Genomic DNA, 26,940 nt, shown 5'->3' with positions numbered 1-26,940 from the left:
TGACAGCTACAGATTCAAATCTGGGCTCTGCTCTTCATCAACAGTATGACCTATTTCTGTGAGCTTCAGTCTTTTGTAGAGAGAAATCATAGTACCTACTTGCCAAATCATCACTGACTGCTGCTTTCAATTCTCTCCAGAGATGGCAGCAAAACCCTGGCAGACTAGAGCTCAGGGGAGAATGTGAGGACCCTCATTCCACTGCAGGGAAGGGGCAGCAATCTTGGAAAGGTGAGAAAGCGGATACATCAGGGCTCCAGGGATTCAGGGATGACTTTTAAAATTAGCCATGGAGTCTCCTACACATAGCTACACCTGGGCTAACCTCAATTCCCTTGCCCAGACTTGGACTTCAAAGTTGCTTTCATACCCTGAAACTGTTCTCTCTGCACTTACTGGCTGTGTGCTGGGCAGAGGTCATTCCCTCCCCCTACAACCCCACAATTCCTCCCAGTCCCAGGGCAGACAGGCAAAGGACTTGCCTACTTCTGTAGGGCCTGGGGATGGGGATATGGCAGGTGGCTCAGGGTCCCATGGGTTCACCCTTTCTTGCTCCTCTCTATGCAAGTTTCAAAACATCAGGACCTGCTTGGGAAACTGGGTCCCTTGCCTGCCTGCTTGCCCACCTTTTAGTCCAGAGCTAGTCCCACCATCCCATCTCTTCACTGCAGCCCTGCCCCACAAGAACCCAGCAAAAACATCTTGGTGAAGACATTTATTTAATATGGGGGCGGGTGGGGTATTGCTGTCTCTGTCAGTGTGTATAGGGTGGTAGGGAGACAACTAGAGGGACTTCTGTCCTGGAGTAGGAGGCTGTTCTGGCCCCAGGCTGGGGGATGGGGAGCAGACTGAGAGGGGAGGGGAGGTGTGTAAGAAAGGTAGGGTGAAGCTCTGCACACATCCCCGGGACCACAGTCCCGGCTCACCCAGTCACCAAAGCAAGAACCGAATAAATAAAGTGCAACCGTGGGGCTGGGGGTAGGAGAGGGAGGGCACCGGGCGCACCCACGCCCACAGCCCACATTCAGTGCTGCCAGGTCTGGCCCACCTCCCAGCCAGACCCTCTTTTGTCCAATCACCCCAATGTCTGTCCCTCCACAAGCCAGGCAGGGCCTCTGTGCAGCTACTGGAGGTAGCGATAGGCTTTAAAGCAGTGGTTGCCAGCATCAGCCACCACCACGTGGCCATCCGAGGTCAGTGCCAGGCCCTGTGGACCATACAGTGGTTCTGCAGATGTGTTGATATAGGACAGGAAGGAGCCAGAGCTGTCGAATACCTGGGGAAGGAGTGGAGAACGGAGGGAGAGGCAAGATCAGGCAGATGAGAGTCTGTTTTGGGGGAATGGGCATATGGGACACAGCAGGAAACCTCCCCCTCATGTCATTCCCAGGCCCTACTCACCTGGATGCGGCTGTTGCCCCAGTCAGCCACAATGATGTTTCCATTGGAGTCCACAGCTACTCCTGTGGGGGCGTTGAACTGCCCATTGCCTTCGCCATGGGAGCCAAACTTGAAGAGGAACTCTCCATCGGCACTGTACACCTGGCGGGGGAAGGGGCTAGGGACTGGGGACCTGGCCTCAGGCCTTGGAGGAGGACAGGGTGAAGTCCCAGGGCTGAGGACCCCCACCCAGATCTACAGCTAAGCCCAAATCTGCTTCATAGGCTTCACATCCATGTGCCCTACTGCCTACTGGACAACTCTTGCTGATGTCTGTTGGGAATATCAAATCTAACAGCTCATTTTCTCTGGGAAATCAGTTCTCTCAGTTCTCTATCTCAATGACTGGTGCCACCCAGCTGGCCATGAGTCACTCTTGACTCCAATTTCCTCTCTGCTTGATAAGCCAGTGAATTAACACAACCCTTAATTCCATCTCAAATCCCCCTCTCAAATCTACACCCTACGTATACACTGTCACGTCTTTCTCATGGTCCAGGCTCACATCATTTCTCATCCGGATCACTGCAAAAGATTGATCTTCCTGCCTCAGTCTTGCCTCAGCCTGAGTGATCTAAGACACCCAGGACTGCATCACTCCCCTGCCTGCAATACTGTGACTCCCCATAGCTCTTGGGAGGAAAGCAAGCCCCTTAAGGGGGCACACAAGCCTCACCCTCAGCTTTCACGGTCCGCTCCTCAAGTTGAGTCTGAACTACTTGTGATTTCTCAAATACACTATCAAGGTTCCCACCTCCATTCTTGGCTCTTCCTGTGTCTCAAACACTCTCGTCCTCCTCTGCCTTCCATTTAATTCCCACTTGTGCTTGAGGTCCTCCTCAGATAGTCTTTCCTGAATCATACATTTCAGTATCCCTTCCCACAGTTCCCTGTACCTTCCTATCACAGAATCTGTTACATCATATTGTAACTTTTTGGTTACCTTTTTCTCTTCCCTACTAGACTATACTCAAGAAGACACAGAATACATTTGCTTTGTGCATCACTGTATCTCCAGCTTCTAGCATACTGCCTGGGACAAAGCAGCCATGCCATAAATGTGTAAATGTGTATTGTTTGAGTGAATGATCTCAAGGGGAAAAGGAGGAGGTAAAATAGCAGTCTTGTGGAAGAGAAAAGGATGTTGGGACAGTGGTCACGGAGGGAGGGAGGACACTGACCTTCACTGAATGGTTATGGAAGTCCGTTACTACAATCTCATTCTTGTTGTTCACAGCCACAAAATGGGGCCCTGAAAATACAAAGTGGTCTTCAGGGCAGTAAGCTGGGACACCGAGTGGGATGGGGAAGAGTATCTGGGAAGATAAAGCTAGGGTGTTAGGAGAGGGGTGCGGTCTCTAGGACTGAGATGACAGGGCTAAAGTATAGGGAAGTGGGATCTCCAGAGCCAAGATATAAGAGGAGAGGGCCCTTAGAACTGGAGTATCTAGTGGAGGTCTCTGGAACAGGGGTATCAGCATAAATCTTGGAGCTGTCCCCCCATACCTGCAAAGTGGCGGTCAGTGGCCCCACGGCCCCCAAAACGGCCAACCAGTTTGCCATTGGGCTGGAAGGTAAAGACGCAGCAAGACTTGTTGTCGACCACAATGATATGTCCATTCCGGTCTACGGCCACTCCCTTGGGGCCCATGAGGCGGCCAGCTCCAATCTTGGTCTGGAGGAAGAGAATATCCATAACAGGTTTTATTCTGACTAGTGGGGATAGTAGTCCTAACCCAGCATCAAAGCAGAACCTTGGGCTGGGGAAAGAACAGCGAGGAGGAGGAGGTAGGTTTGGATCAGTCCAGACCCTGACCACCAAGAGGCACTAGACTGGTCAGTTCAGCTGGACACCAGGGTAAGTAAAGTGACAGCAGGCCTCTCACCTTGAACTTGCCCTCAGGGGAGAAGATGCTGACCCAACGGTTGTCATAGTCTGCCACAATAATGTCTCCATTGGTGTCCACTGCCACACCTGTTGGGCGCTGCAGCTGCCCAGGTGAGCGTCCTCGGACCCCAAAACGGAACTTGAACTGGCCCTCATTGGAGAAAACCTGGAGCAGAGGAGCAAGGGAAGGGAGCAGGTAGGAGGGGTGACACTGTGGGCACAGACAGAAGGGAGCAGGATCTTGAGGGAGGAGACCCCCCCACCACCATTTATTCAGTCATTCAACAAGCACTCACTGACAAAAATCAAACATGGCAGCAGGTCTGGGGGAATGCAACAGAGATGTGAATGGGGTTGTGAGAACATGAAGGGATGAAGGGGAATGGTGATAAAAGGCTCCAAGAGAAGAAGATATCTCAACAAATAGCCTAATAAGGATGCCACATAAACCAAATTCGGCCAGAAAAGGAAAAGGAAAGGCATTCGAGCAGAGTGAGCAGATTGTAAAAGGCACAAAGTCAAGTATGGGCACCACTTGAGGACCTGTCCAGTGTGGCTAGACTGCAGGGAGGACCCAGGTGAACAAAAGAAGGAATTATGTTTTATCCTGGGTGTAATGAGGAGTCTCTAAACATTTCCAGGCATAGCAGTGACAAGATCAATTTTGCTTTTAAGAAAGAACATTCTGGCTGTAGGGAGGAGTCAAGCTGCCCAGTCAGAGGCTGTTGCAGTATTCCAGTTGAGAAATGATGATGGCTTGGACCAAGGAAATTGGCTGGAGGGAAGCAGATGGACTCAAGACACATGTAGGAGGTAGACTCATGAGACTTAGTAGCAGACTGGAATGGGGTAGGTGAGAGAGGAGAATGTATACAAGAATTAGTTCATTCAGGCTATGAGGCTGACAAGGAAATCTTCCTCCTAGACAGAGTGAACCTTTCAACCTCTCCCTTCTCCAACCTTCTCCACTTTAGCTGCCCAATATGCTCGGGTCTCCCTGTCCCAAAAGCACCTCCTTTAATCCTCCTTTCCGCTTTAGCTAAGCTTTCTGGCTTTTCCTTCATAGTCAAAACATTACTCACTACGTAAGTCCCATACACTTTGCTTTGTTATAGGCTCTGGGGACACAAGATGAACGAGAGCCAGGAGCTGCCTTGGAGAACTCAAGTTCTGGGCATTGGCCTTGCTCTTGGATTCAAACCTGTGCCTTCCTTAATGGACTGGTCTCCCCGTCCCTGCCCCAGCCCAACCCCATCTCTTAGTCCTGCAGGGCTGTTTAAACTGGTACCACCAACATGCGTCCCTTTCTTCTAATGTGGGTCTTCTACTAAGCTCTTCTCTGGCTGACCAGCACAGCTCTTGGGTTCTGCAGTGGTCCCCTGTGGCAGGACAGCACTCATCAGTATGAGAAGGGAGATACCATGAGCTCCACAAGCTAAATAGAAGTGAGGGAGACTAAAAGGTACAGGTTCAGCAGTGAGGTAATGCCCCTCCAGTTTGAGCAGCTCAGGTTCTGGCCCAATACTGATGAGGCTTGGGGATGTCTTGTTCTTCCAGTCCAATTCTATCCCACCCTTGACACCTGGCCAACTCTTACTCATCTTTCCATTCTTAGAATTTCCAGGTCACTTGTTCAGAGAAGACTTTAATGACCACCCTCCACCCTACCAAATCAATATGCACACATCAACTTAGGTCACCAGGATATATGCTTTACAGCTCTCTTCATAATAATTATCATTTTGCAGCTAAATAACTGTTAAATATCAGTGTCCCCTTCTAAGGATGTAAGCCTCGCATGGCATAGGGACTGCATCTGTTTTGTTTGCTGCTGCATTTGCAGCACTGATATGGCATTTGGCACATAGTAGACATTCAACAATGAATGAACTCCCCAGCTCAATCTCAGACCTGAACTGGACATCTCCACTTGAATGTTGCATAGCTATCTCAAACATCTGCAAAAGCGAATTCATCAACTTAAACCTGGGCCTGCTCCTGAACCGCAACACCATCTACCCAGTCCACAAAGTCCTGCCATTCTTGATATTTGACGACTCAGCAAAATCTGCCATTCTTGCTTCCTTAATATCTCTAGAATCTGCTGGTGTCCTAGTTTGGTCCTTAACATCTCTCTCCTATACCAAGGTATCTGAAAGTAGATCCCTGACTTCAGGGATCTCACAGTCTAGTGGGGGAGAAAGACTTAAACCAAAAAAAAAACAAAACAAAATCAGACAAAAACAAAAACAAACCAGTGATTCCAGTAAAGTATGAAAAGTACAGCAGCAAAAGTCTGAGGGAACTGAGAAGAATGTGATTTAACATTCTGCCTAAGGGAATGAGGGAATTTTCACAGAAGAGCTGATAAAACTGGGAGCTTACACAATTACACAAGGACATAATATATACAAATCAAATCATTCACTCAGAATCACAAAATGTTTTTTGTCTTCTGTCAGCTGATGCTGGTTCCACTCAATGAGGGGGTCTGCCTCATCCTCCAACATAGAAGGGTCCAAAAGAGAAAACGGTCATGTCGTGAGGATCCCAATCCCCATGTACTGAGAGGAGGGGGGGCGGGGGTCAGACCTCATCAGGGAGCCCAGCCCATGCCAGCCCTAAGGACTCCAGAGTAAGAGAAGCAGAAACTCAACTTAGAAATCTGAGCCAGGCTCCTAGCAGTGGCGACACAGAGGACAGGTGGAAGTAGAAGCAAGAGGAGGACTGCCATAGAAGTAGCAGGTGTTTGGAAGAGAGTGGAGCTATACCAGGTGTTCCCTCTCAATTCCCCACTCTGAAACAATGGGGAGGCCAGGTGCAGTGGCTCATGCCTGTAATCCCAGCACTTTCAGACACCAAGGCAGGAGGATAGCTTGAGCCTAGGAGCTCCAGATCAGCCCAAACAATATAGTGAGACCCTGTCTCTACTAAAAATAAAAAAAATAAATAAAATAAATTAGCCAGGTATAGTGGCATGCGCCTGTAGTCCCAGCTGCTTCGGAGGCTGAGGTAGGAGGATCACTTGAGCACAGGAGGTCAAGGCTACAGTGAGCTGTAATCATAGCACTGCACTCTAGCCTGGGCAACAGAGACCCTGTCTCAAACAAACAAACAAACAAAAAATAATGAGGAAGCTCAGCCCCCTCACCAGGACAAAGTGGCACTTATCTGTGCATGTGAGCAGGGAGCACACCTGTGTGTGTGCACAACAGAGAAGGGGTCCCAAATCTCAACTTTTATGCCAGGAAGCATTCCCAGCCTAAGGAGTTGGAAAGGAGCTGGAAGGTGTCACTGAGTAGGGACTCAGCACCACCTCATTACTCCCCTGCAATCCCCTCCTCACTATTCAGGCTGGACCCAAATGCCTTTTGTGCTGCACAGGGCCTCTCCATTCCTCTGCTCTTAGAAATAGGGTAGGAGTAAAGGCAGACTGGACAGAACTGGGAATACGGCCACAGAAGAGTCCCTGGCACTTTTAGACTGTTAGGTGAAAAGCAGGGGTCAGGGAGTAGCCATCACTGAGGGAAAGGACCTTAGTACAGCTGGATCAGTGATATGAGTACTCAAGCAGGGTCAGAAAGTTTAAACGTATAGGTGTTGAGAAGTAAGGATCTTCAGCGAAAAGTTTTGCTACCCAGTAAAATGTTTCGAAGAAGTAAAGTGCATGGTAGTTAGAAACAATCCCCTATAGGATAAAATAAAAATTCCACACTCCATCTCCAAAACCATTTACAATCTGACCTCAGCTACCCCCGGCTTCTAATAGTAATCTACCTCTAAGCCTGCTGGGCTCCTTCCAGTTCCCTGAACCACCTCCTCCAGCTCTTTCCCACCTGCTTGCCTTTGTTTACAGCCTCCACCTGGATGATGATCTTTTTAACAATAGCTAACATCAGAAGTTTCACTAGATGTCAAGTACAGTACATCATTTAACACTCCCCACAACCCTATCAGATATACTTTTCCTAATTTTACACATGAGTTAACTGAAGCTCAAAGAGGTCATGTGACTTGTTAGTATGTGACACAGCTAGATTTCAAGCTCAGGTGTCTGGTTTCAGAACCTGAGCTTTTAACTGCTCTGCTGTGTCAACTACCCTGGTACCCACTGTACTAGGCTCTGAGTTTTTACTAGAAGAAACAGAGAGAGAAAAAGGCACATTTCTTGGCTTTGAAAAGGAGCTCACAGTGCAGCAGAAACCATGTCCATTCGGTGTGATGTATGCTATAATCAGCTGTATGAGGTTATGGGAGAGGCAGTGGGAGGAACACCTGTGAGGTTATGCTACAACTTCTAGCCACTGAAAGATACCCGCTTTGGCCAAGATACCCCCATGTGACTGTCTAGCCAACCTGATAACTGCAGAGACTCCAGACAGACTACATACATTCAGGAGTCAGGTAAGCATGTTGGAAGACAGCAAGGGAGGGCAGGCCTGCATCCTGGCCACCAGGAGAAAAAGGGAGAAAGTAAGAGGCTCAAGGAGAGGCAGAAGGGAAGGAGGAATGAGCCAGATCTTTGCAGTCCAGGAGCGGACCTGGCCTAAGCCATGGCCTACAAAGGTGAGGCTACAAGCATAGTAAACTCTGGTTTCTGACTGAAGGTGCTGGTTACAGTTATGGCCTATGGGAATGGGGTGGCCGGTGGGTGCATAAGGGGTGATCCTTTGATTCACCGCTGTTAAGGAACGGTACTATCCGCAGGGTTCCATCTTTCCAGGAGGTGACCTGTACATTCTATCTTTTCAGGAGGCTGTAGCTTGAAAACCCTTATTTTGGTGGTGGAGTCGAGCGGTAAAGGTGCTTACCTGAATACACTGGTTGTTGCTGTCTGCTACCACGATGCGGCCGCTGCTGGCTGCGGACACACCTTGTAAATTGGTGAATTCACCTTTCTCCCTTCCACGACTGCCTGTGGGAAGGGATAGGAGTGAAAACAAAAGAATTCACTCAGACGTCATTTTGAACCTCCCTTCCCTCCCCACCCACTACCTGAGCCTGGCCCATCTGGCTCTGCCCTGGGCTCTCTGTACCAACACGGAAGACGAGCTCATCCTCAATTGGGTTGTCCTTTCGTTTGCCGCCTGTGCTGTACATGGAACTGGGCCTACGCACTGCCTTCTGGCGCACATGGCTGCCGGGGCCGCCAGGGGACTTGACACGGCGCTTCACATCGTCGGGGGAAGGTGGCAGGTCCCCAGGACGCAGGGCACGCACGCGGAAGGGGCTGCCGCGCACTGGCTGCCCGTAGAGCAGCACTGAGAGGAGCAGCTCGCCTTCCGTGCGCGCTGTGTACACTAGCTCATATGTGCCATTCTTGTGGTCCACCACTGGCACCGGAAGGCGCGTGCCGTCCGGACCGGTGATCTCTGCGCGCAGCTCAGCGCTGCCTGTGCGCACCAACCGCCCGTCCTTGTCTTTGGTAGTGACAGTGAGCGAGGCAGGCTGGCCCACTAGCGCCTGGCGCAGGCCCTCTCCGGTGGCCACCGTCTCGTGTGCAGTGGCGCTCGTGGTGAGCAGTGCGCCCAGATTGAGCACGGATCGCCGCAGCCCGTCCACCTCAAGGACCAGTTCCAGCTGTGCATTCTCGTGTGGCCGCTCCGGGAAGGCCTGTGCCGCCAATGCCGCCAGCCGCTCTCTCATGTGCTTGCGCACCAGCAACACCTCCGGGGCCGAGCCCAGGCGCAGTGCCTGCTCTGCGAAGCTGCAGCTACTGCCGATGTGTTCCTGACCCTGGCGCAGAGTGTCCAGCTGGGTTTGCAACACCTGAGGAGGGGTAGAGGGAGGAGTGGGTGAGCAGACTGGCACAGGGGGAGTCTCTGTGATTACTGAAGTTGTAGCACTGTGGCATAAAAGAAATACAAGAGGGTGCCTGTGGACAGAGGACACAGATGCCCATAGCACCTACTGAGGGCATGTGAGGAGGCAGAATATCTAGGCTGGGGAATGGGGAGCTGGTGTGGAAGACAGAGGAACAATGGAGGCAATAAAACCATCACAAAGGACGATGGTAGAAAAGGGTGAACACAAGACACACCTTCTGTTTGGCCCCACAAATGGTCTCCAGATCTCTGACCAGAGCCTGCTTGCGCTGCTGCAGTGCTTGCTCGAGGTCTTCGAAGGCTGCACCGATCTGGGCCAGGGCCTCTGCCTTGCGCTCCTGCAGCTGCTGGCTGATGCCCCCAACTAAGGCAATTGCTGCAGACAGCTGTGGCAATCTGGAGGGGGAACATCTCATGCCAGAGTTGCTAAGGGTGGCTTTGCAGAAGTTTCCCTTCTCCCTGGGGACCCTATTGCTGCCCTCGTGGAGATCTCCTTCCTGAGACCTCCCTGAGACTTCTATGTCTGCCCTTCCCAGACCCTTTATTCCCCTCCCACACCATCCCTGTGGCCCCACCAGCCCAGGACCCTGCCCAGTGCCTACCGGCCACGCACAGCCTCAAGCTGGCGCTGCAGGGCTGCCTTGTGCTGCTCCACCACATCCCTCAGCAGCACTGTGCCATGCTCACGATGCTCCCCAGCACGGCACTCACCACACATGGCCGTCTCACAGGCCTCACAGTAAAACTCCATCGTCTGTGGTACAAGGACTCCAGTTGGGTAATGGCTAGACATCACACTTCTTTGTCCCCTCCCCTCCCCACCTGCCCTCCCTGCCCCTTACTTTCTAAGTGCACCCCCTACCTGCACCACTCATCCAGAGCAGTACCCTTTCACCCAGCCACTCGGCACCCCCCAATGCCTCTCCTCTCCTCCCACCCCAAGTCCCGGCCTCACTGGGCCTCGCTTGGGCCCACCTTGCCTTCATGGTTGGGGCAGGAGAGAGGGCGGCCAGCCACTGCACTGAGGGGGTGGGGGTCCTCCGGGTCGTGGGCCCCATCAGATGCCTGCTGCATTGCCTCCATGAGGCTACTGATGAAGAAGTTGTTCTGCAGTGCCGAGACACCCTGCTCTGGGAGGATGGACGTCTGCCGGCATACTGGACAGGATAGTGTCAGGCTCTGGGCAGGGATATAGTTTTGGAGACACCTGTCCAGGAAGAAGGAGAGTCGAAGACCAGAGTGAATGGGGTAGCATAAGTGCACCCTTCCTTATACTTCCCATGGGTGCCGACCCCTTCCCTCACAGGTGTGCCATTATACTTCATTTTAAAACCTCTCTGCTTGACACATCTCATCTGCTAGCAGGTATAATGGCCTTGCCTCTTACAACTGAGGAACACATCCCTGACCCCTCTCAGAAGAGCAGACTATCCACATTCCTCACAGTGTGCACACAGGCTCACCTTTCACAGGTGTTCACAAATGCTTCTCATAGGAATGTGCAACTAGGCACCCCCTGCCCAACTTCTTTAACTCATTAAACATTTACTATCTACTCTTGCCAAATTTATGCCAAGCTCTGGGGACAAAAAGATAAAGCACATTGCCTACCCTTAAAATACTTCCCATCTACAGAGAAAAAGGTCACAGGAATAGTACAGAAGTAAATAGCATGATGACTAAGGGAATGGGTCCTGGAGCTAGGCTGCCCAGGGCAACACCCCGTCGGTCACCTGTTATACTGTGTGACCCCTGACAAGTTACATAACTTTGGCAAGTGAAGGACTCTTCCTTTGTAAGATGGAGAAATACAGGCTTCACGGAGTGTTAGAGGATTACATGTAAAGTACATATTTATATTTGAAGAGAATTAAATGTAAAATGCCTGATTCACAATAGCACTATATATGGTAGGCTACTTGTATTACTTATTGTTAATATAAGGAATGACAGATACAGTGATAAGGAAATGCATCTGGCTCAGGTAGGTGGAGAGGGTGTCCAGGAAAGTCTTCAGAGAAGTTGATGTAAACTAAATCTTCAAGGATAAATAGTTGTTAGCCTGACCAAAGAAAGGTGCAGGCAGAGGGGGAAGGGTAGTCCAGATACAGAAGGCAGCAAGAAGCAGCATAGTATGAATAGGAAACTGTGAGCAGTTTGATGTGGCTGGCTAGAGACAAAGTCCAAGGCAAGGAATGGTGAGAGAAATCAAGGAGCTTAGAAGTTATCCCACCAGCAATAGGAAGCTGCCAGAGAGTGGTATAGCCAGGTATACATTTTACCAAGCTCCTCTTCACCACCTCTGTGTGGAGAGTGAATTTAAAGGGAATGAGACAGCAGATGGGGTGGAGGGGGGCAGGGGGGAGGGCGGCGAGGGCAGTGGCATCAGCTAGTTACCATTTATTAAGTGCATATGTGCCAGGTGCCATGCTCTCTGATTTGTGTTTCTGTTAGCAGGAGGAAGGGCAAGTGGCCCAAGGTAACAACAGCAGTGGGTGCTGAAGCCTGTCTTCAAATGCAAAGTATGTGTTTAACCAGTATACTCTTATAATAATCTAGGCAGGAAGTGAGGAAGACCTGGATTTAGGCAGTAGTAATGTAGACTATGAGGTGGAAACAAATCTGAGAAGTGTTTAAGAAGGAGGGAAGGTGGGAGGTGTTTTCTGATTAGATATGGGGAAAAGGGAGGTGATGAGTCTTCATTGACTTCCAGCTTCCTAGCTTAGATAACTGAGTGGATAGTGGTGACATTCACTAAGATGAGAAACATAGAAAGAGGAGTAGCTGTAGGAAAGTTCAGCCTTGTCCTGGTTGAATTTACTGTAACAATAAACATCCAGGTTGAGGTTACCAGTAGACAGTTAGGAGAATGAAGATTAGAGACAAGAGATGGGCATGCCATCAACATTTAGATGGCTTTGGTAGCACTGGGAGAGGATGGGATCAGCCAAGAAAGCATAGATGGTGATAAGAGAGAGGGACAGAGCACTCAGCAAAAACTGAATGAGGACAACAAAGACCAGGCCGAGAGGCAGGAGGAGCAGCAGTGTTAGAGCAGAAAAGTGAGTGGTACATTTCCAGGAGGGAATGAGTAGTCATCAGTGTCAAAAGCAGCTGAGGAGTTGGGTAAGGTAAGGACAGGAAAATGTCTACTGAATTTGGCAAATGCGAGGGTTCTTTGTCTGTAGGGAAAACAGGGAGGGAGTGGCAGAAGAAGGAAAGCTTGACTGCTGGAAGTTAAGTGAAGGGGAGCTTGAAAGTTCGAATGAGAAGGAGGTTGAGGGGTTGGATGGTGCTAGAAAGGGACAAGGTGACAAAGGGTTTTTATCTGTTTGGCATGGGAGTTTTGAGCTTGCTTATGAATGGAAGAGTCAGGAGAGAAGGAGAAGGGGAAGAGACTAGAAAACTGAGAGGACAAGATCTTGAGGACTGGGGAGTGCAGAGGATTGGGGAGTGCCTCAGATTGGCCTTAAGAGGAGGACTGGATGTCAGTCTCTGAATGGAGGGAAGGAGGAAAGGAGAGGAGGATGTAGAGGGGTACAGGGGACACAGGAGAGTGAACGATGGAGGATTCAGGGGCCTGATGATGGCTCAGATTAGTCACTGATGGGAGGGCAGAGGACACTTACTAGAAACAGATATGAGAACTGAAGGCAGCTGTATTTGGGGACCTCAAATTTGTGGAGTGAAGATCTGCATTGTGCAAACTCTCCCATATCCTCAATCTCATGCCTTAATGTTTCCTATAACTTAGGATCTTAATTAAAATCTGACAAACACTATGTGCCAGGCATGATTCTAAGTGCTTCACAAGTGTTCACGTATTTAATTTTTTTTGGTTTTTTGGTTTTTTTGGTGTTTTTTTGTTTTGTTTTGTTTCGAGATGGAGTCCTGCTCTGTCACCCAGGTGGGAGTGCAGTAGCACAATCTTGGCTCACTGCAACCTCTACCTCCCGGGTTCAAGCCATTCTCTTACCTCAGCCTCCCAAGTAGCTGGGATTATAGGCACATGCCATCATGCCTGGCTAATTTTTGTATTTTTAGTAGAGATGGGGTTTCACCATGTTGTGATTTCTTAATTCCTTGACCTTCTCATCCCCAATGATCTTTTCCCCCTTCCCATGCTCCCACTAACACCCATTTCTCATCAACTATCACTGCATTTCAACAATTCCACTCTATTCTTCAGCAGCTTTCTTCCCAGCTCACTGAATCTAGTGTTTCCCCATGCAGAATACCTTCTAATTCAGCAATATCCCTTTCCTATTTGTCAAGTGTACCTGGCTCACGATAGCTTCCTAACTGGTCTCCGTTTCCACTCTTGCTCCTTTATAATCCATTCTCTCCATAATAGCTAGGGTGAACTTTTTACATCAGATTATTTCCCTGTACGGGGGTATGTATGTATGTGTGTGTGTGTGTGTGTGTATGTGTGTGTATATATATATATATGTTTTTTAACTCCAATGGTTTCCCATTGCACTTAGAATAAAATCCAAACACTTTCCGAAAACCTACAAGCTCCCCCTTAAACTGCCCTTATTCTCTCCAATTTCACCTCATCCCACTTTCCTCCTCACTTGGCCACACTGGTTTCTTTTCTGGTATCTGAACATGTCCTGTCTACTTCTTCCTCAAGAACTTTGCACAGATTTTTCTATTGCCTGGAAAAATCTGTCTCCTTCTTATCCTCAGAACTCAGGTCAAATGTCACCTCCTCAGAGAAGCCTTCCTTGATGACTATATAGAATAGTTCTTGCCCCAAACACCCCTACTTCTCTCTGTTTATATCCTGCAAAACATTAATACAAGCTGCAGCTCTCGTTTTCTTGATTGCTTACTGTCAGTGACTGCCCACTAGAACATACTCTGAGAGCAGAGACCAAGGGATACAGTGAGAGCTCTGCAGTGAAAACTGGATTCAGACCTCAGCCATTTACTTGCTGTGTAGCCTTGGAAATATTTCTTTTATTTTTTTATTTGTTTATTTATTTAATTTGAGATAGAGCTTCTCTCTGTCACCCAGGCTAGAGTGCAGTGATGTGATCACAGCTCACTGCAGCCTCCACCTCCCAGGCTCAAATGATCCTCCCACCTCAGCCTCCCGAGTAGCTAGGACTACAGGTGCATGCCACCGCACCCAGCTAATTTTTAAATTCTTTTGTAGAGACCACATCTCACTATGTTGTTTCCCAGGCTACTCTGGAACTCCTGGGCTCAAGTGAACCTCCCACCTTGGCCTCCCAAAGTGCTGGGATTACAGGCATGAGCAACTGCGCCTGGCCAGAGATATTTCTTAATTACCTACTGACTTTGAACCTTAGTTTCCTCCTCTCTAATATGGGGATACCTGGGTGTGGTGGCCTGCACCTGTAATCCCAGCTACTCAGGAGGCTGAGGCAGGAGGATCACTTGAGCCCAGGAGTTCAAGTCCACCTTGGGCAATACAGCAAGACCCTCATCTCTAAAAAACTAAAATTAAATTAAAAAATTAAAACAAGCTGGGCGCGGTGGGCCTGTAATCCCAGAACTTTGGGAGGCTGAGGTGGGCGGATCGCAAGGTCAGGAGTTCAAGACCAGCCTGGCCAACATGGTGAAACCCTGTCTCTACTAAAAATACAAAAATTAGCCAGGCATGGTGGCATGTGCCTGTAATCCCAGCTACTTGAGAGGCTGAGGCAGGAGAATCACTTGAAACCGGGAGGCACAGGTTGCAGTGAGCCAAGATGGCACCACTGTACTCCAGCGTGGGTGACAGAGAGAGACTATGTCTCAAAAAAAACACAAAAATCAAACAAACAAACAAAATTAAAATAAAATAATAAAATGAAGTTAATAAAGTATCTGTTGCAGGGATTAAGGAAATCAGTATGTATAAATCACTTAGCCAGTCTCTGGCAAACGGTAAGCAATCAATACGTGGTAGCTATTGTTATTAAAATTTCTCAGCCACTGATTTTCTCCAGGAGTGCTCAGTGATCTGGGCACAGGAGAAAGTGCAGAGACATCCAATTTCGGCTCTGATCCGACATTGAGCTTCTATTGCATGGGCTCTGCAAAGGATAAAGATGTGAAAGAACTGCAGGGGAGCCAGTCAGTCAGCCACAGGGTCCAGGATGGGCAGGAAAGAACGAGAGGCCAGCATGCAGTTGGTGACTGGGAAAAGAGGGAGCAGTCAAAGGGGCTAGACATTTATATTGTATCAAAAGTGGTGTAATGGGAGTGGGGTAATGAGAGCCAGGAGTGGAACGTTGGAGTTTATGACTACAGATAAGATTCTGGATGAAAAGATTCAGGGCATGGTTGGGAGGGAGTGTTAAGTGAGGTGGAATGGGGGACAACCCTGAAGAAATAGTTAAGAACCAACAGGCACAAGAGGGTGGTTGTCCCCAGGTTGACCGAAGAACTTGAATGGACAAGAAAACTGAGGCCATTTCCAGTTGATAAAGGAGAGTGGGCAGTGGAGCTGGAATCTCAAAGAGCAGGGCTGGCAGGGAAGCAGTATCCCTGGTGCAGAGCCAGGTTTCAGTTGGGGCAGAAGACAGAGGAAAAGTGTGGATAGAGGCAATGGTGAGAAGACCCAGGGACCAGGCCATCCAAGAAAGAACAATGAGAGATGAGGGACCGAGAGAGTACTGTCAAAATACAGATGCGATCATATATAAAACCCTGCAAAGGCTTCATGTGGCTCTCAGCGTAAAGGCGAAATTCCCTAACAGGTCTACAAAGCCCTAGGTGGTCTGGCCTCTACCTACCTCTCCAGCTTCATCCCATGCTACTCTCAGTCACACTCACTCTGCTCTAGCCCCACCAGGCTTCCTCCAGGCCTCTTACCTGACATATTTTCTCATGTCACATGGGTTTTTCCAATGGTCTTCCTTCTGCGCAGAATGCTCTTCCAACTCCCTTTACCTACTTAACTCCTATTCATTCTCTGAATTGCTCCTCAGGGAAACCTTCCCTGATTCTCCAAACCATAACAGATTCCATATGACAATCTCTCATAGCTCAGCACTTTATTTGCAGCACTTACTAAAAGTTCTATTTATCTATAATCTGGCTATATGATTATTTGATGACTATCTTTCTCTTTCACTAGACTGTTAGCTCTTTTTTTTTTTTTTTTTTTTGAGACGGAGTCTCACTCTGTCGCCCGGGCTGGAGTACAGTGGCCGGATCTCAGCTCACTGCAAGCTCCGCCTCCCGGGTTTACGTCATTCTCCTGCCTCAGCCTCCCGAGTAGCTGGGACTATAGGCGCCCGCCACCTCGCCCGGCTAGTTTTTTGTATTTTTTTAGTAGAGACGGGGTTTCACTGTGTTAGCCAGGATGGTCTCGATCTCCTGGCCTCGTGATCCGCCCGTCTCGGCCTCCCAAAGTGCTGGGATTACAGGCTTGAGCCACCGCGCCCGGCGACTGTTAGCTCTTTAAGAGTAAGCATTATAAGTGTTGGGTACCTTAAACACTCTACTTGATTGTTACCCATTCTATGCTTGTAACAATATATCACATGTTCCCTGTAAATATGTAAACTATTGTGTATCCGTTTTTAAAAAGAGTAAGGATCATATCTGTTTTTGCTCATCACTGCATACCCAATGCCTAGGACAGGGTCTGGCACATAGTTGTTCAATAAATGAATATTTGTTAAATGAATAAATGATTGATAGAAGCCTAGAGGCTGGGATGGGTTGCCATTCACTCAGTACCTGAGGACAACAATGAGGACAAGCAGGGAAGGACAGACCCAGCTTCAAATATCCTCCTACTAGTCATAAATTGCTGATGCCAAAGCTGGTTGAGTCTCAACACTGTTTGATTTATCAGGTGGTGTCAAAAGCCGCCTTGAGGTTTGGGAAAGGGCAGAGAAGGCCCTATTCTGGACAGGAACCATGGGAAAGGGCAGAGAAGGCCCTATTCTGGACAGGAACCATGGCCCAGTATTACAAGCTTATGGTTCTCTCACAGGTTCTTGCCCCCAAAACCTCATTTCCTGCAGGTTGGGGTTCACCTGCTCTCCTCCCAAGTAAGCATGTTGTCCTCACCTACTACAGGTTTACACATGCTCCCTCAGGAGAGCCCACAGGATCCTCATCCCTCCCCAGTACACACATCCCCTCACCTCTCACAGAAGGTGTGCAGGCAAGGAAGAACCTTGGGGCACTGGTACCGATCCAGGCAGATGCTGCATACCAGGAACTGCTTGTCCATCGGCTGGACCTCTGGGCCAGGGCTGTCCTCCCTCTTTGCCATGGCGCCCACAGTTGGCTCCTGCCACTCACACCAGCCTCTGTACAGAGAGATGGTCAGCACCAGGGAGTCCAGCACTTCTTCTCCCCACCCAATCCCCGCCACTCAAATCCCCTGCAGAGAACTTGCCCCCACCTCTTCCCTGCTAGGGGCAAGACAGGGCAGTGACTGGAAGGATCAGGGTGATGTGACCCCTGAGCCTGGTGTTCTGTTTAAGAGCACAGATGTAGGATTAGACTGGGTTTCAAACCTGGCTCAGTCTCTCACCAGCTGTGTGAGCTTGGACAATTCATATAACTTATCTGAGCCTCAGTGTCTTAATTTGTAATTATAAGAATAATAATTTGAAAGTGTGACATAGTGTATATTGAGTGCATGGTACACAGATGTCCATTTTCACTGACATACTTACCCTTCATCTCCTCTGCCTCCCCCAAATCCTCCTCCAAGAGACCTGAATGGAGTGTCTCCCTTTGATTACCTGTAGCTCTTCCATTTATCCCCTGACCCACCTCTTAGTACAACTACCTGAAACTGCACTCTTTTTCACACCCAGTTAGTATCAAGTTCAGGATTGCTTCCTGAATATCTTAAACCATTCTCTCCAATCCCACAGCTACTCCCCCCCTCCAATTCAGGCGACCATCAGTTCTCTCCTGGAATACAGCAATAGCCTCTTAACTGGTGTTCTTGTCTCCTCACTGACACCTTTCCATCTATCTTCCTCGCAGCCAGAATGTTTTTAAAACACAGATTTGATCTTGTCACTACTCTGTTTAAATTCCTTCAATGGTTCTCCATTGTCCAAAGTCCTTAAATTGGCCAATGAGGCTTAACTTTGCCCCATACCTTTTCTACAACCTCATGTCTCATGAGTCTATGATCAATCATTCTTGCTGGTTTTTTGTTTTGTTTTTTTTTGTTTGTTTGTTTGTTTTCCCAGTTCCTGGAAAACTCCTTGTTCTCTTTTGCTTCTGGGAGATCACCCATTCGTTCTCTCTGTCCTGAGATCCTCCTCCTGGCCCCGTTTCCTGGCTGATGTGACACCTACGCATCTTTCAGGTCCCCATATAAATGTCACCTCCTTTAGAAGACCTTCCATGACTACCCAGAGTCTGGCGTGGGTGCTCTACCTCTGTGTCCCTCAGCACCCTGTATTTACTCCATCCTAACTCTTAAAAGCTATGCTGTGATTTTCTTGTTACTTCTCTGCTTTCTCCACTCCATGCAGTGTTCTTGAGGGTAGGCATTTTATTTATGTATTTACATTTTATTTTATGTTTTCATTCTTAGCACTTAGCACAGAGTCTGACATAAAGATTGACCTATACTTATTGAACTGATTTCAGGAATTCAATAAATATTTACTGCCTACTTTGCACAGGTGTTAGGAATGGAATGATAAAAGAGATATGGTCACTGTCCCTGTGGTGGGGAGGTGGTGGCAAATATTCTAAAAGTAAACAATGGTGGCAGGGAAGTGATATAAAGAAAAAATGGATGCTGTGAGAAAGAATACTTTTGATTGGGTCACCAGGGAAGGCTCTCCAAGGAGGTAACTTTTAAGCAGAATTCTGGGTGGATGGGAGAAAAATGGAATGGGTGAGGGTGAGAAACAACAGGGAATCAGGAAGGGAAATCATTCTAGGCTCATCACTGCATACCCAATGCCTAGGACAGGGTCCTATAAATAAAAAGCTTCTTTCATTGGAGCCAAGTCAATAAAAGCAAGAGGTGAGTTTGGGAAGATAGGTGGAGATGAGATCATGAAGGACCTTATAACCGCCATTAAGAATGTGATTTTGGCTGGGTGCAGTGGCTCATGCCTGTAATACTAGCACTTTCAGAGGCCAAGGCAGGAAGATCGTTGAGCCCAGGAATTGGAGACCAGCCTGGGTAACATAATGAGACCAATATCTACAAAAAATTTAAAAATTATCTGGGCATGGTGGTACACACCTGTAGTCCCAGCTACTTGGGAGGCTGAGCTGGGAGGATTGCTTGAGCCCAGGAGGTGGAGGCTGCAGTGAGCCATAATCGTGCCACTGCACTCTAGCCTGGGATGAGACAAAGTGAGATTCTGTCTCAAAAAAAAGTGATTTTATCCTAAGTTGGAGGGGGGGATGATGTGGTTTATAAATCAGTGAAAATAAATTAGAAAGCTACTCTGGCAGCTGTGAGAATTGAAGACAAAGAGAAACAAGAGTGGAATCAGAGAAACCAGTTAGGAAGCTACCAAAGTTCTTTGGGTAAGATAATGCAGGGTATCATCTGAGCTACAAGCAAAAAGCTGGACTGATTTGAGAAATATTCATTGGCCAGGCAAGATGGCTCACATCTGTAATCCCAGCACTTTGAGAGGATGAGGAAGAAGGTTCACTTGAGCTCAGGAGTTGGAGATCAGTCTGGGCAACATAATGAGACTCCATCTCTATAAAAATAAAATAAATAAAAGAGAAATCAAAAGGACATCAAGATGAACTGGGTGTGAGAGGGATGTCAATCATGACTCCTAGCTTTATCATTTTAGCAAATGATGGGCCATGAATGGAGACAGTGAGAGCTGAGGTGGAGCTGATTTGGGGCATTCTGTTCTATGTATGGTAAGTACGACGTGTCTCTGTGATGTCCAGGTAAAGCTGTCAAGTGAGAAACAGAATACAGGAGGTCAAAAGTCTGGGCTGGTTACTGATTTGGGATCACTGGCATATAAATGGCACTTACAGCAATGAAAACACATGAGACCACCTAGGGACAGAGGGCAGACATGATAAGAAAAGGGCCTGGCACGAGGGAGGGGAGCTAGCAAAAGTGACTGAGAAAGAGATCCTGAGAAATGGTAGGAAAACCAAGAGAGTGTGAAACCAAAGAAATCAACAGAACAGTACAAGAAAAAGAAGGGGTGAAATAAGAAACAGACTGAAGAGTGTCCACTAGATTTGGCTGTGGTGGAGTGGCAGGGGCAGAAGCCACATCAGAGTGACTGAAGAGTAAATGGGAGATGAAGTTAACACAGCAGATGAGACAATGGATGGCAGGGATTTGGTCATGAAGGGTGGCAGAACAATAGCTGAATTACTCCAAAATAGGCAGTGACTAGGACCAGGTCACCATTGTCTATGCTGTTAGATGCATTATGAGCCTTTTTCTGAAGACTGTGAATGAATGAATGAATGAATGAATGAATGAATGAATGAATGAATGCAGGAGGGAGTCTAGATTTGGGGAGGGATAGAAGGGCTGAGTTGCTGTGCCTTTTGTTTGTGTAAGAGTGGGCCTGGGTAGAGTGGGAAGGGCATGCCTGAAAGTACCCTCTCCTGATGTGGGCACTGGCATCCTGATGTTCTCTCTACAGTTGTAATGGGTTCTGGAGTCTGAAGACTTAATACCAGGAAAACATAGCAGGAGGGAGGACAGATTGAAGGTTGGCAGAAGGACCAGGAGGCGGGAGGCAAGCTGAAGCTTCTGTCTGGTGAAGGGAAAGGCTGGGAGGAAGAGTGGGAGTGGTCTGCTGGGTCCTGCTGGGGTAGCTGGATGCCAGGCTCCACCTCTCTCCAAGCCTAGGGGCTCTCCCAGACTGTCACACAGGGGCGGGGATTGGGCTACCTCCAAGGACTAATAGCTCCTCCCCACCTCCTCCCCTTCCTGCTTCAGTTCGCCTCCCAGACTTACTGGGCATGCAGCCGCTGAGGCCATACCCCTGCCTGAATCTGAGATTCTCTTCCTCCCGTGGGGTCCTAGCTCTTCCATCCCACTGTGCTCTAGAGATTTGCCCCCAAGATCCTATAGGTGGTGGTTCAAGCGGACTGTTTATCACAGCAGACACTTATAAGGCCTTGGTCTCAGAGCTGGACTTCACTCTCCTTCCTCAGACTGCCTTCTGCTATCCCTGCATTGGTTATTCCCACCATCCTTTATGGCTTAGTTCTCAAGGCACCTCATTCCCTCATTCAGCATTCACTTGACACTGCTGCTAGGCCTGGGGACACAAAGACAAATAGTCACAGCCCAGCCTTCATGGATTCCACAATCTAATAAATAGGTTACTGCAATGCAAAGTGGTGAAGACCATAATGAGGAAGCACCAATTGTTCCAGGAGTACAAAGGTTACCTAACCTAGATCTGGAGCAGGGATGGGTCCAGAGGTTGGAAGCCAACCTTTCTCCTAAAGAAAGTAACTTTAGTAACTGCTAAAGAAAGTTACTTTCTCCTAAAGAAAGGACAGACACTGTGATGGGAGGGCTAAGAAACAAGATGGAGAGGTAGGCAAAAGACACATGATGCAATGCTTTGTTGGGCTTATTAAGGAGTTGAGACTTTACCCTTACCTGCTAGGGAATGAAGGATTTATCCAAAAAGCAAAGGAAAACCTTGGTAGTGGTGAGGGCTATTATGTATAGAGTGACAAAAGTATATTTTTGGCTGCTGTGTGGAAAATAGTTTAAAGGGCAAGGATGGAAAATTAAGAAACTGCCTTGATTAGGAGAATAGCAAAGGGAGGCCAAGATAAATGAATTTTGCAGGGGGATAGCAACAGAACTTGGTGGCTGAGTATACATATGAAGAGTTAGGGGAGAAGAAGGAATTAACAGACGATTCTTTGGAAACTCTCAAAGAACAGCAGTTTGGATGAGAGGATGATAAGTTCGGTGTTTATCTTTTAAGGTTTTTTCATTTTTGTTTTTAAGAGATAGGGTCTTACTCTGTTGTCCAGGCTGGAATGTGGTGTTATGATCATAGCTCACTGCAGCCTCAAACTCCTGGGCTCAACTAATCCTCCTGCCTTGGCCTGCCAAAGTGTGGGGATTGCAGGCATGAGCCACAGCACCCAGCTAGAGTTCAGTGTTTAATGTGATGAATCTGAGGTGCCTATGGGATGTAATTCAAGTGGAGAGGTCCAGTTGGCAGTTGGCAAGATACGCTGAAGCCTAAGAGAGACGTCTGGCCTGGAGACATGAATTTGGATGTTGGTGTAGAGATGGTTCCTGAAGCCATGGAAGTGGATGACATTACCCAGAGAGGGTAAAGTGAGAAAGGAGGGCCTATCACCAAGCCCCAAGGAACCTCAATATTTAAGAGATAGGCCCAGGAAGCAGAGTCTGCAAAGAAGATTGAGAAGGCACAGCCAGAGAAGCAAGAGAATCAGGAAACAGAGATGTCATGAATGCCAAGGGAGAAGAGAACTTCATGAACAAGGGAGTGAAATGCTGCAGAGGTCCCATTATTTAAGCCCCAAAGAGGCTCTCATTAACCTCAGAGCGTGTGGTTTTCAGGGGATGGAGGACAGGAAGCCAGATCCAGGGAGTCAAGCAAGAAGCTGATTGTGAACAAATGAAGACAGCCAGTGCTGACTCCACTAGATCCTGGACATCTGCAAAGCATGTGTTTCAAGGCTTTTCAGTTTCTCCAAATTCTCAAACAGCATTAATTTCCCCCAGAACTTCTTCCTACAATCTCACAGGATTCCCAGTATACATGAATTACACAGCTGTGAATGGAGGTAACCAAGGCATTGTTGAAAATGGATGTGAGAGGCCAGCTAGGCTCACTTGCTTGCTAAAATAACTCACGTCTACTCACTAGCTTCCAGGTTTATCTGATCATTTGAGAACTCAAAAAATGACAAATGACTGCAGGTTACAGTCTTTGGGCTTTCTCCGAAACAAATGAAGCCTTGGATGAGGCAAAGTCCTTAAAGCCAATGAATCCTTTAAATAAGATTGGCAGGGAAGCAAAGCAATGGCCATCTCCCCCAACACTGCCAGACTGAGTAAAGTGAATGAACCATTCAATCAGACTTCTCTGGGCACATTGTGGGCCAGGTCCTTCAGCTGAGAAATGGAGACACAAAGCTGAATCAGACACACTCCCTGTCTTTCACAAGTCTTTAGACTAATGTGAGAAACAAATGGAAACACGTAACTACAATGTGATAAGTACCATGATATTGACATGTTCAAATTGCTACAGCAGCAAACTGGAGGAAGTATCTAACTCTGAGGGTGGTATAGAATAAAGAACGCTTCCAGAGGAAGGGGTATTTGAGCTGTCTTGAGGGACAAATAGGACGTGGATATGTACATTGGGGAAACAATGAGTAAAGAAACAGAAACAAGAGAAACTAAGAAATATGGACCAAATGGACAGACTGCAAATCTCAAAAAGGCGAGGTTATACATGATGCTTTTACATCCTAAAAGCATAAAAATAAATAAATCTAAATAAATAAATAAAAGACACTGCCACTCACCTACCCTCACAAGCCAGAACCCTGGCAGTCTTATCAATTATGCCTTTTCTTTCACCTTTCAGATACAAGCTATGACTACATCCTCAATTCTGCCTCTGAAAACGTGGCTAGGTTTAAAAAGTGAGGAGATCTAGGATCTAGTCTTGACACTGTAGCTAACACCACTAACACAAGGTGAAACTCTAGGCAAGTTCTGACCCCATTCCCTTACTTGTAAATTGGGAGAAGAAGGGTGTTTTCTCAAAATCTGAGACTCCCAAGGTTCCCTCTCAAGCCAAGAGTCTCTACAGATCATACCATGAGCCCATGATTAAATCTCATCTTGTACTACCTCGATGATTTGACTTCTAGTTTTCACTGTTAGGCTAAATGTGTTAGAGGATGGTCTTAGTTCCCTCCCCTCCACACTCCCCCGCCACACTCCCCACCCTGCCCCCTGGTAAATAAATGTTTGCTGAGTTTTAAGTCACCTGTGACACTCTATGAATGCTCTCTATTCTAACCATAGGGTTTTTCTGCTTTTTCTGAACCTGGGCTATACTATCTCAACTATGGACTTTTTGCTCAAGTTCTCTCAGCAAGAATGCCATTGTCTCCTAAGTGGCTGTGGCAGTACTTGGCATGCAGGAAGTACTCAGTATATGTTGGTTACAGGAGAGCCCTGTTTACATCTCTGCAGTTCCCTTTCATCAGAGAGAGAGATGCAAAAGTAATGGCAGTAACAAGACAGTGAATAAAGTCCCAAGAAGAGAGACCTCTGCTTATATAAGGAAGCTTTTCCACAGCAGAAGGTAGCAAGTGCTCTGTCACTGGAGGCATACAAGCCCAAAGAAGCAGGGCTCCTGTCAGGCCTGCAGCTCTGATTCCAATTCTGCAGCAAATCATCCCCTGCTTAGGGGATGAATGGGCACCAGTGGGCTAGACAGACTGGCCAGGAGAGACCTGTGGTATTTTCTGCACCTGCTCTGACCTCCCAGATGTGATCTTCCTGCTAGGGCCAGTCCTGAGTTTCTGTTGTCCACATCAGAGAACCCCCACACCAAGAACAAACCCAGGGCCTGCCCTCAGTCGAACTGACCTCCCTGGGGTGCAGCCTGCCCCTCCAACCTGCAACCATCTGTCCCTGCAGGTTTGCAGCCCAGGATCTGAAGCCAATTCCAGAAGGGAGGAGGTCAGAACCAGGGAGGGGCCTGGGGTCCTCCAGGCAGGGCTCAGGCTACAGGAGAACCAGAGGGGTCCTTTCCCACAAAAAAACAGCCTCCACATGAGGCTTCCTGTCCACAGAGCAGTGCATGGGGAGGAAAGGGTGTCCTCCATCCTGACTGGTGGGCCTGTGGGTGCCAGAGGATGGAAGGGGCGGGGGGGGGGTAGAGTGGGGGTGGGGGAGCAAGGGGTGGAGGTGTCTGCACCAGGGAGAAAAGAGCCCTTCAGACAAGCTGGGCCACAATATTCCAGAGTCCCACTCAGCACCCACCACCACCACCACCACCACCCTCGGCCGCAGCGTTCAGCACCCTCCGCCAACACACACAAGCTCCCAAACCCCGCGCTCCTCCAAGGAACCATCACCCATCCACCCGCGCCTCCCCGCCTCAAAACAGGGACCTCACGTGAGCAGCCACAGCCCGAAGAATCCCCCTGCTGCTCTCACGGACATGGACACGCCTCACGTGGGCAGAGAGAAGCACAGCTTTTGAAAATCATCCGTGCCCCCACCCACAGACGCTCGGACCCAGACCCGGGCTGACAGGAATACAAACGCACCTTTGGGGCCCGCCCGTCGCACTCACCGCGTTGGAGCAGGATGCGAGGGCAAAGCCTGGACTGCGCCCACTCTGAGGGGCCCGCGGCGCTGCTACTGCTGCCAGCGCCCGTCCGCCCGGCCCTGCCCGCGCCTCAGCCTGTCCCCGCGCCGGCGCCGCCGCCGGACTAGCAGCACAGGCCGGAGGGAGGGGCCGGGGCGGGGCTGCGGACCGGCCGGGGGAGGGGGCGACTCCAGCAGGGAAGACCCACCCACGCCCCGCCCCCCGCCACGGAGGCCCCGCCCACCCCTACCGCATCGGCACGCCCCTCCCCAACGCCCCAACCTCCTGGGCACTTTGCCTCCTTGGTGCTGCTGGGGAGCCGGGGAGCCGGCGAGCCGGCGAGCCGGATCCCGGATCTCGGATCCCGGATCTCCGCCAGCTGCCTCCGGCTCCGGGAAGGGCGGTGTAGTCGGTCTCAGGGACTGAGATGAGACTCCGTCAAGAAAAGGCAGCTGGGGCAGCAGGGATTTCGGACTCTGGGTGCCTGTCCGGGCCGCCTGCCTCCTGGAGGCGTCCTTTCCGGCTTCCTTGGAGTGCTCCTATGTAATATGCTGGTCTATCGCCTGACCAGGAATACGCAGAAACCGTCTGTACCTTAGCACGATCTCTGGGCGGCAGAAGGGCAGTACCCAGAACTCTGGGAGAAGGAGTTAAGGGGTAGAAAGGTGGGGGATTTGATTAGGCTTTAGTTCAGACCATCCAGCGACTCCCCTTCCTCACACCAAAGACACTGGGCAATTCTCAGAATCATCGCCTTGTGCAAAAAGCAGCCCCAAGTGGAAAATAATTACAACAGTTTACAGGGACTGAGTGGTTATTATGTGCCAGACACAGAACTAGCCACTTTACATATATTATTCAATAGTCAGTAGGTAGCATCTTTTATTGGCCTTATTTTACAATGGAAAAAATAGGGATCTGGCTCCCCAGACATTAGCCCTCATCACTCAGCTAGAAAGTGGGCAGAACCTGGAGTTGAGTCCTGTTTTTAGGCCCTACAGCCAGCATTTGGAGACTCAGTACCTTACATGTTGAAAAATCCCCAGTGGCCCGTGAAGTGGCAATTCATATGAGGACCACCTTCTTTGCCCCAAAAATCAAGCTCTAGTCAGATGACTGCAGACTGACCAAAGCCCAGAAGACTGCCTGGGAGCTGCAATATCCGTGACAAAGGGCAAACTCAGGCCTGTGAGGATCCCTGCACTATGGGAATCTGCTGAGTGGGTCATCCCCTTCCTCCAACCTTCCAAAGTTGGGGAGAATCCTGAAAAATTCTCGTTTCCTTGGCCAAAGGGTATTCAGGTGATGACACCTGAGCCCTGACTAAACCAAAGTGCTGTTAGGAAGCTTTCTTGTGACCTCTCCACAAGGTTCAGATTTAGGCTCAACACCTGAGTGCAGCAGGAGCTTTGGGAACTGGCTCAACCTCTTATCCACCTGAGTTCAGCACATAGCACAGGATGCTCCAGTGCTTGTGAAGGAA

At 48.9% G+C, this 26,940-nt stretch overlaps 1 protein-coding gene across 9 annotated transcripts; it reads right to left on the bottom strand.

The window, feature by feature from the left end:
• Positions 1-702: 702 nt before the first annotated feature.
• TRIM3 (tripartite motif containing 3) lies at positions 703-25,593 on the bottom strand. Of its 9 annotated transcripts, none has more exons than XM_015114752.3 (12): positions 25,417-25,593; positions 17,274-17,441; positions 10,129-10,360; positions 9,756-9,907; positions 9,369-9,549; positions 8,365-9,097; positions 8,140-8,243; positions 3,327-3,494; positions 2,947-3,115; positions 2,622-2,692; positions 1,402-1,542; positions 703-1,276 (listed from the first exon to the last, which is right to left on the bottom strand). In XM_015114752.3, exons 2-12 carry the CDS (start codon positions 17,402-17,404, stop codon positions 1,124-1,126), a joined length of 2,235 nt encoding a protein of 744 aa, XP_014970238.1. In that variant the 5' UTR covers positions 17,405-17,441; positions 25,417-25,593; the 3' UTR covers positions 703-1,123. The 9 variants fall into 9 exon arrangements, with proteins under 9 accessions (XP_014970238.1, XP_028688508.1, XP_014970237.1 ...); XM_028832675.2 differs by having other exon boundaries at positions 10,134-10,360; XM_015114751.3 differs by having other exon boundaries at positions 25,443-25,593.
• Positions 25,594-26,940: the final 1,347 nt, after the last annotated feature.

The sequence above is a fragment of the Macaca mulatta genome, chromosome 14 (assembly GCF_049350105.2).
Source record: "Macaca mulatta isolate MMU2019108-1 chromosome 14, T2T-MMU8v2.0, whole genome shotgun sequence".
Classification (NCBI taxonomy): Eukaryota; Metazoa; Chordata; class Mammalia; order Primates; family Cercopithecidae; genus Macaca; species Macaca mulatta.
This window is presented reverse-complemented; position numbering and strand designations above follow the sequence as displayed.

Bases quoted from the DNA above. Each gene is read 5' to 3' on its own strand.
- TRIM3 (XM_015114752.3), bottom strand. From the start codon at position 17,404: ATGGCAAAGAGGGAGGACAGCCCTGGCCCAGAGGTCCAGCCGATGGAC. The intron at 9,550-9,755 runs GTAGGCACTGGG...TTCCCCCTCCAG, and splicing joins CTTGAGGCTGTGCGTGGCCG to ATTGCCACAGCTGTCTGCAG. The intron at 2,693-2,946 runs GTATGGGGGGAC...TTGTATTTTCAG, and splicing joins CACTGACCGCCACTTTGCAG to GGCCCCATTTTGTGGCTGTG.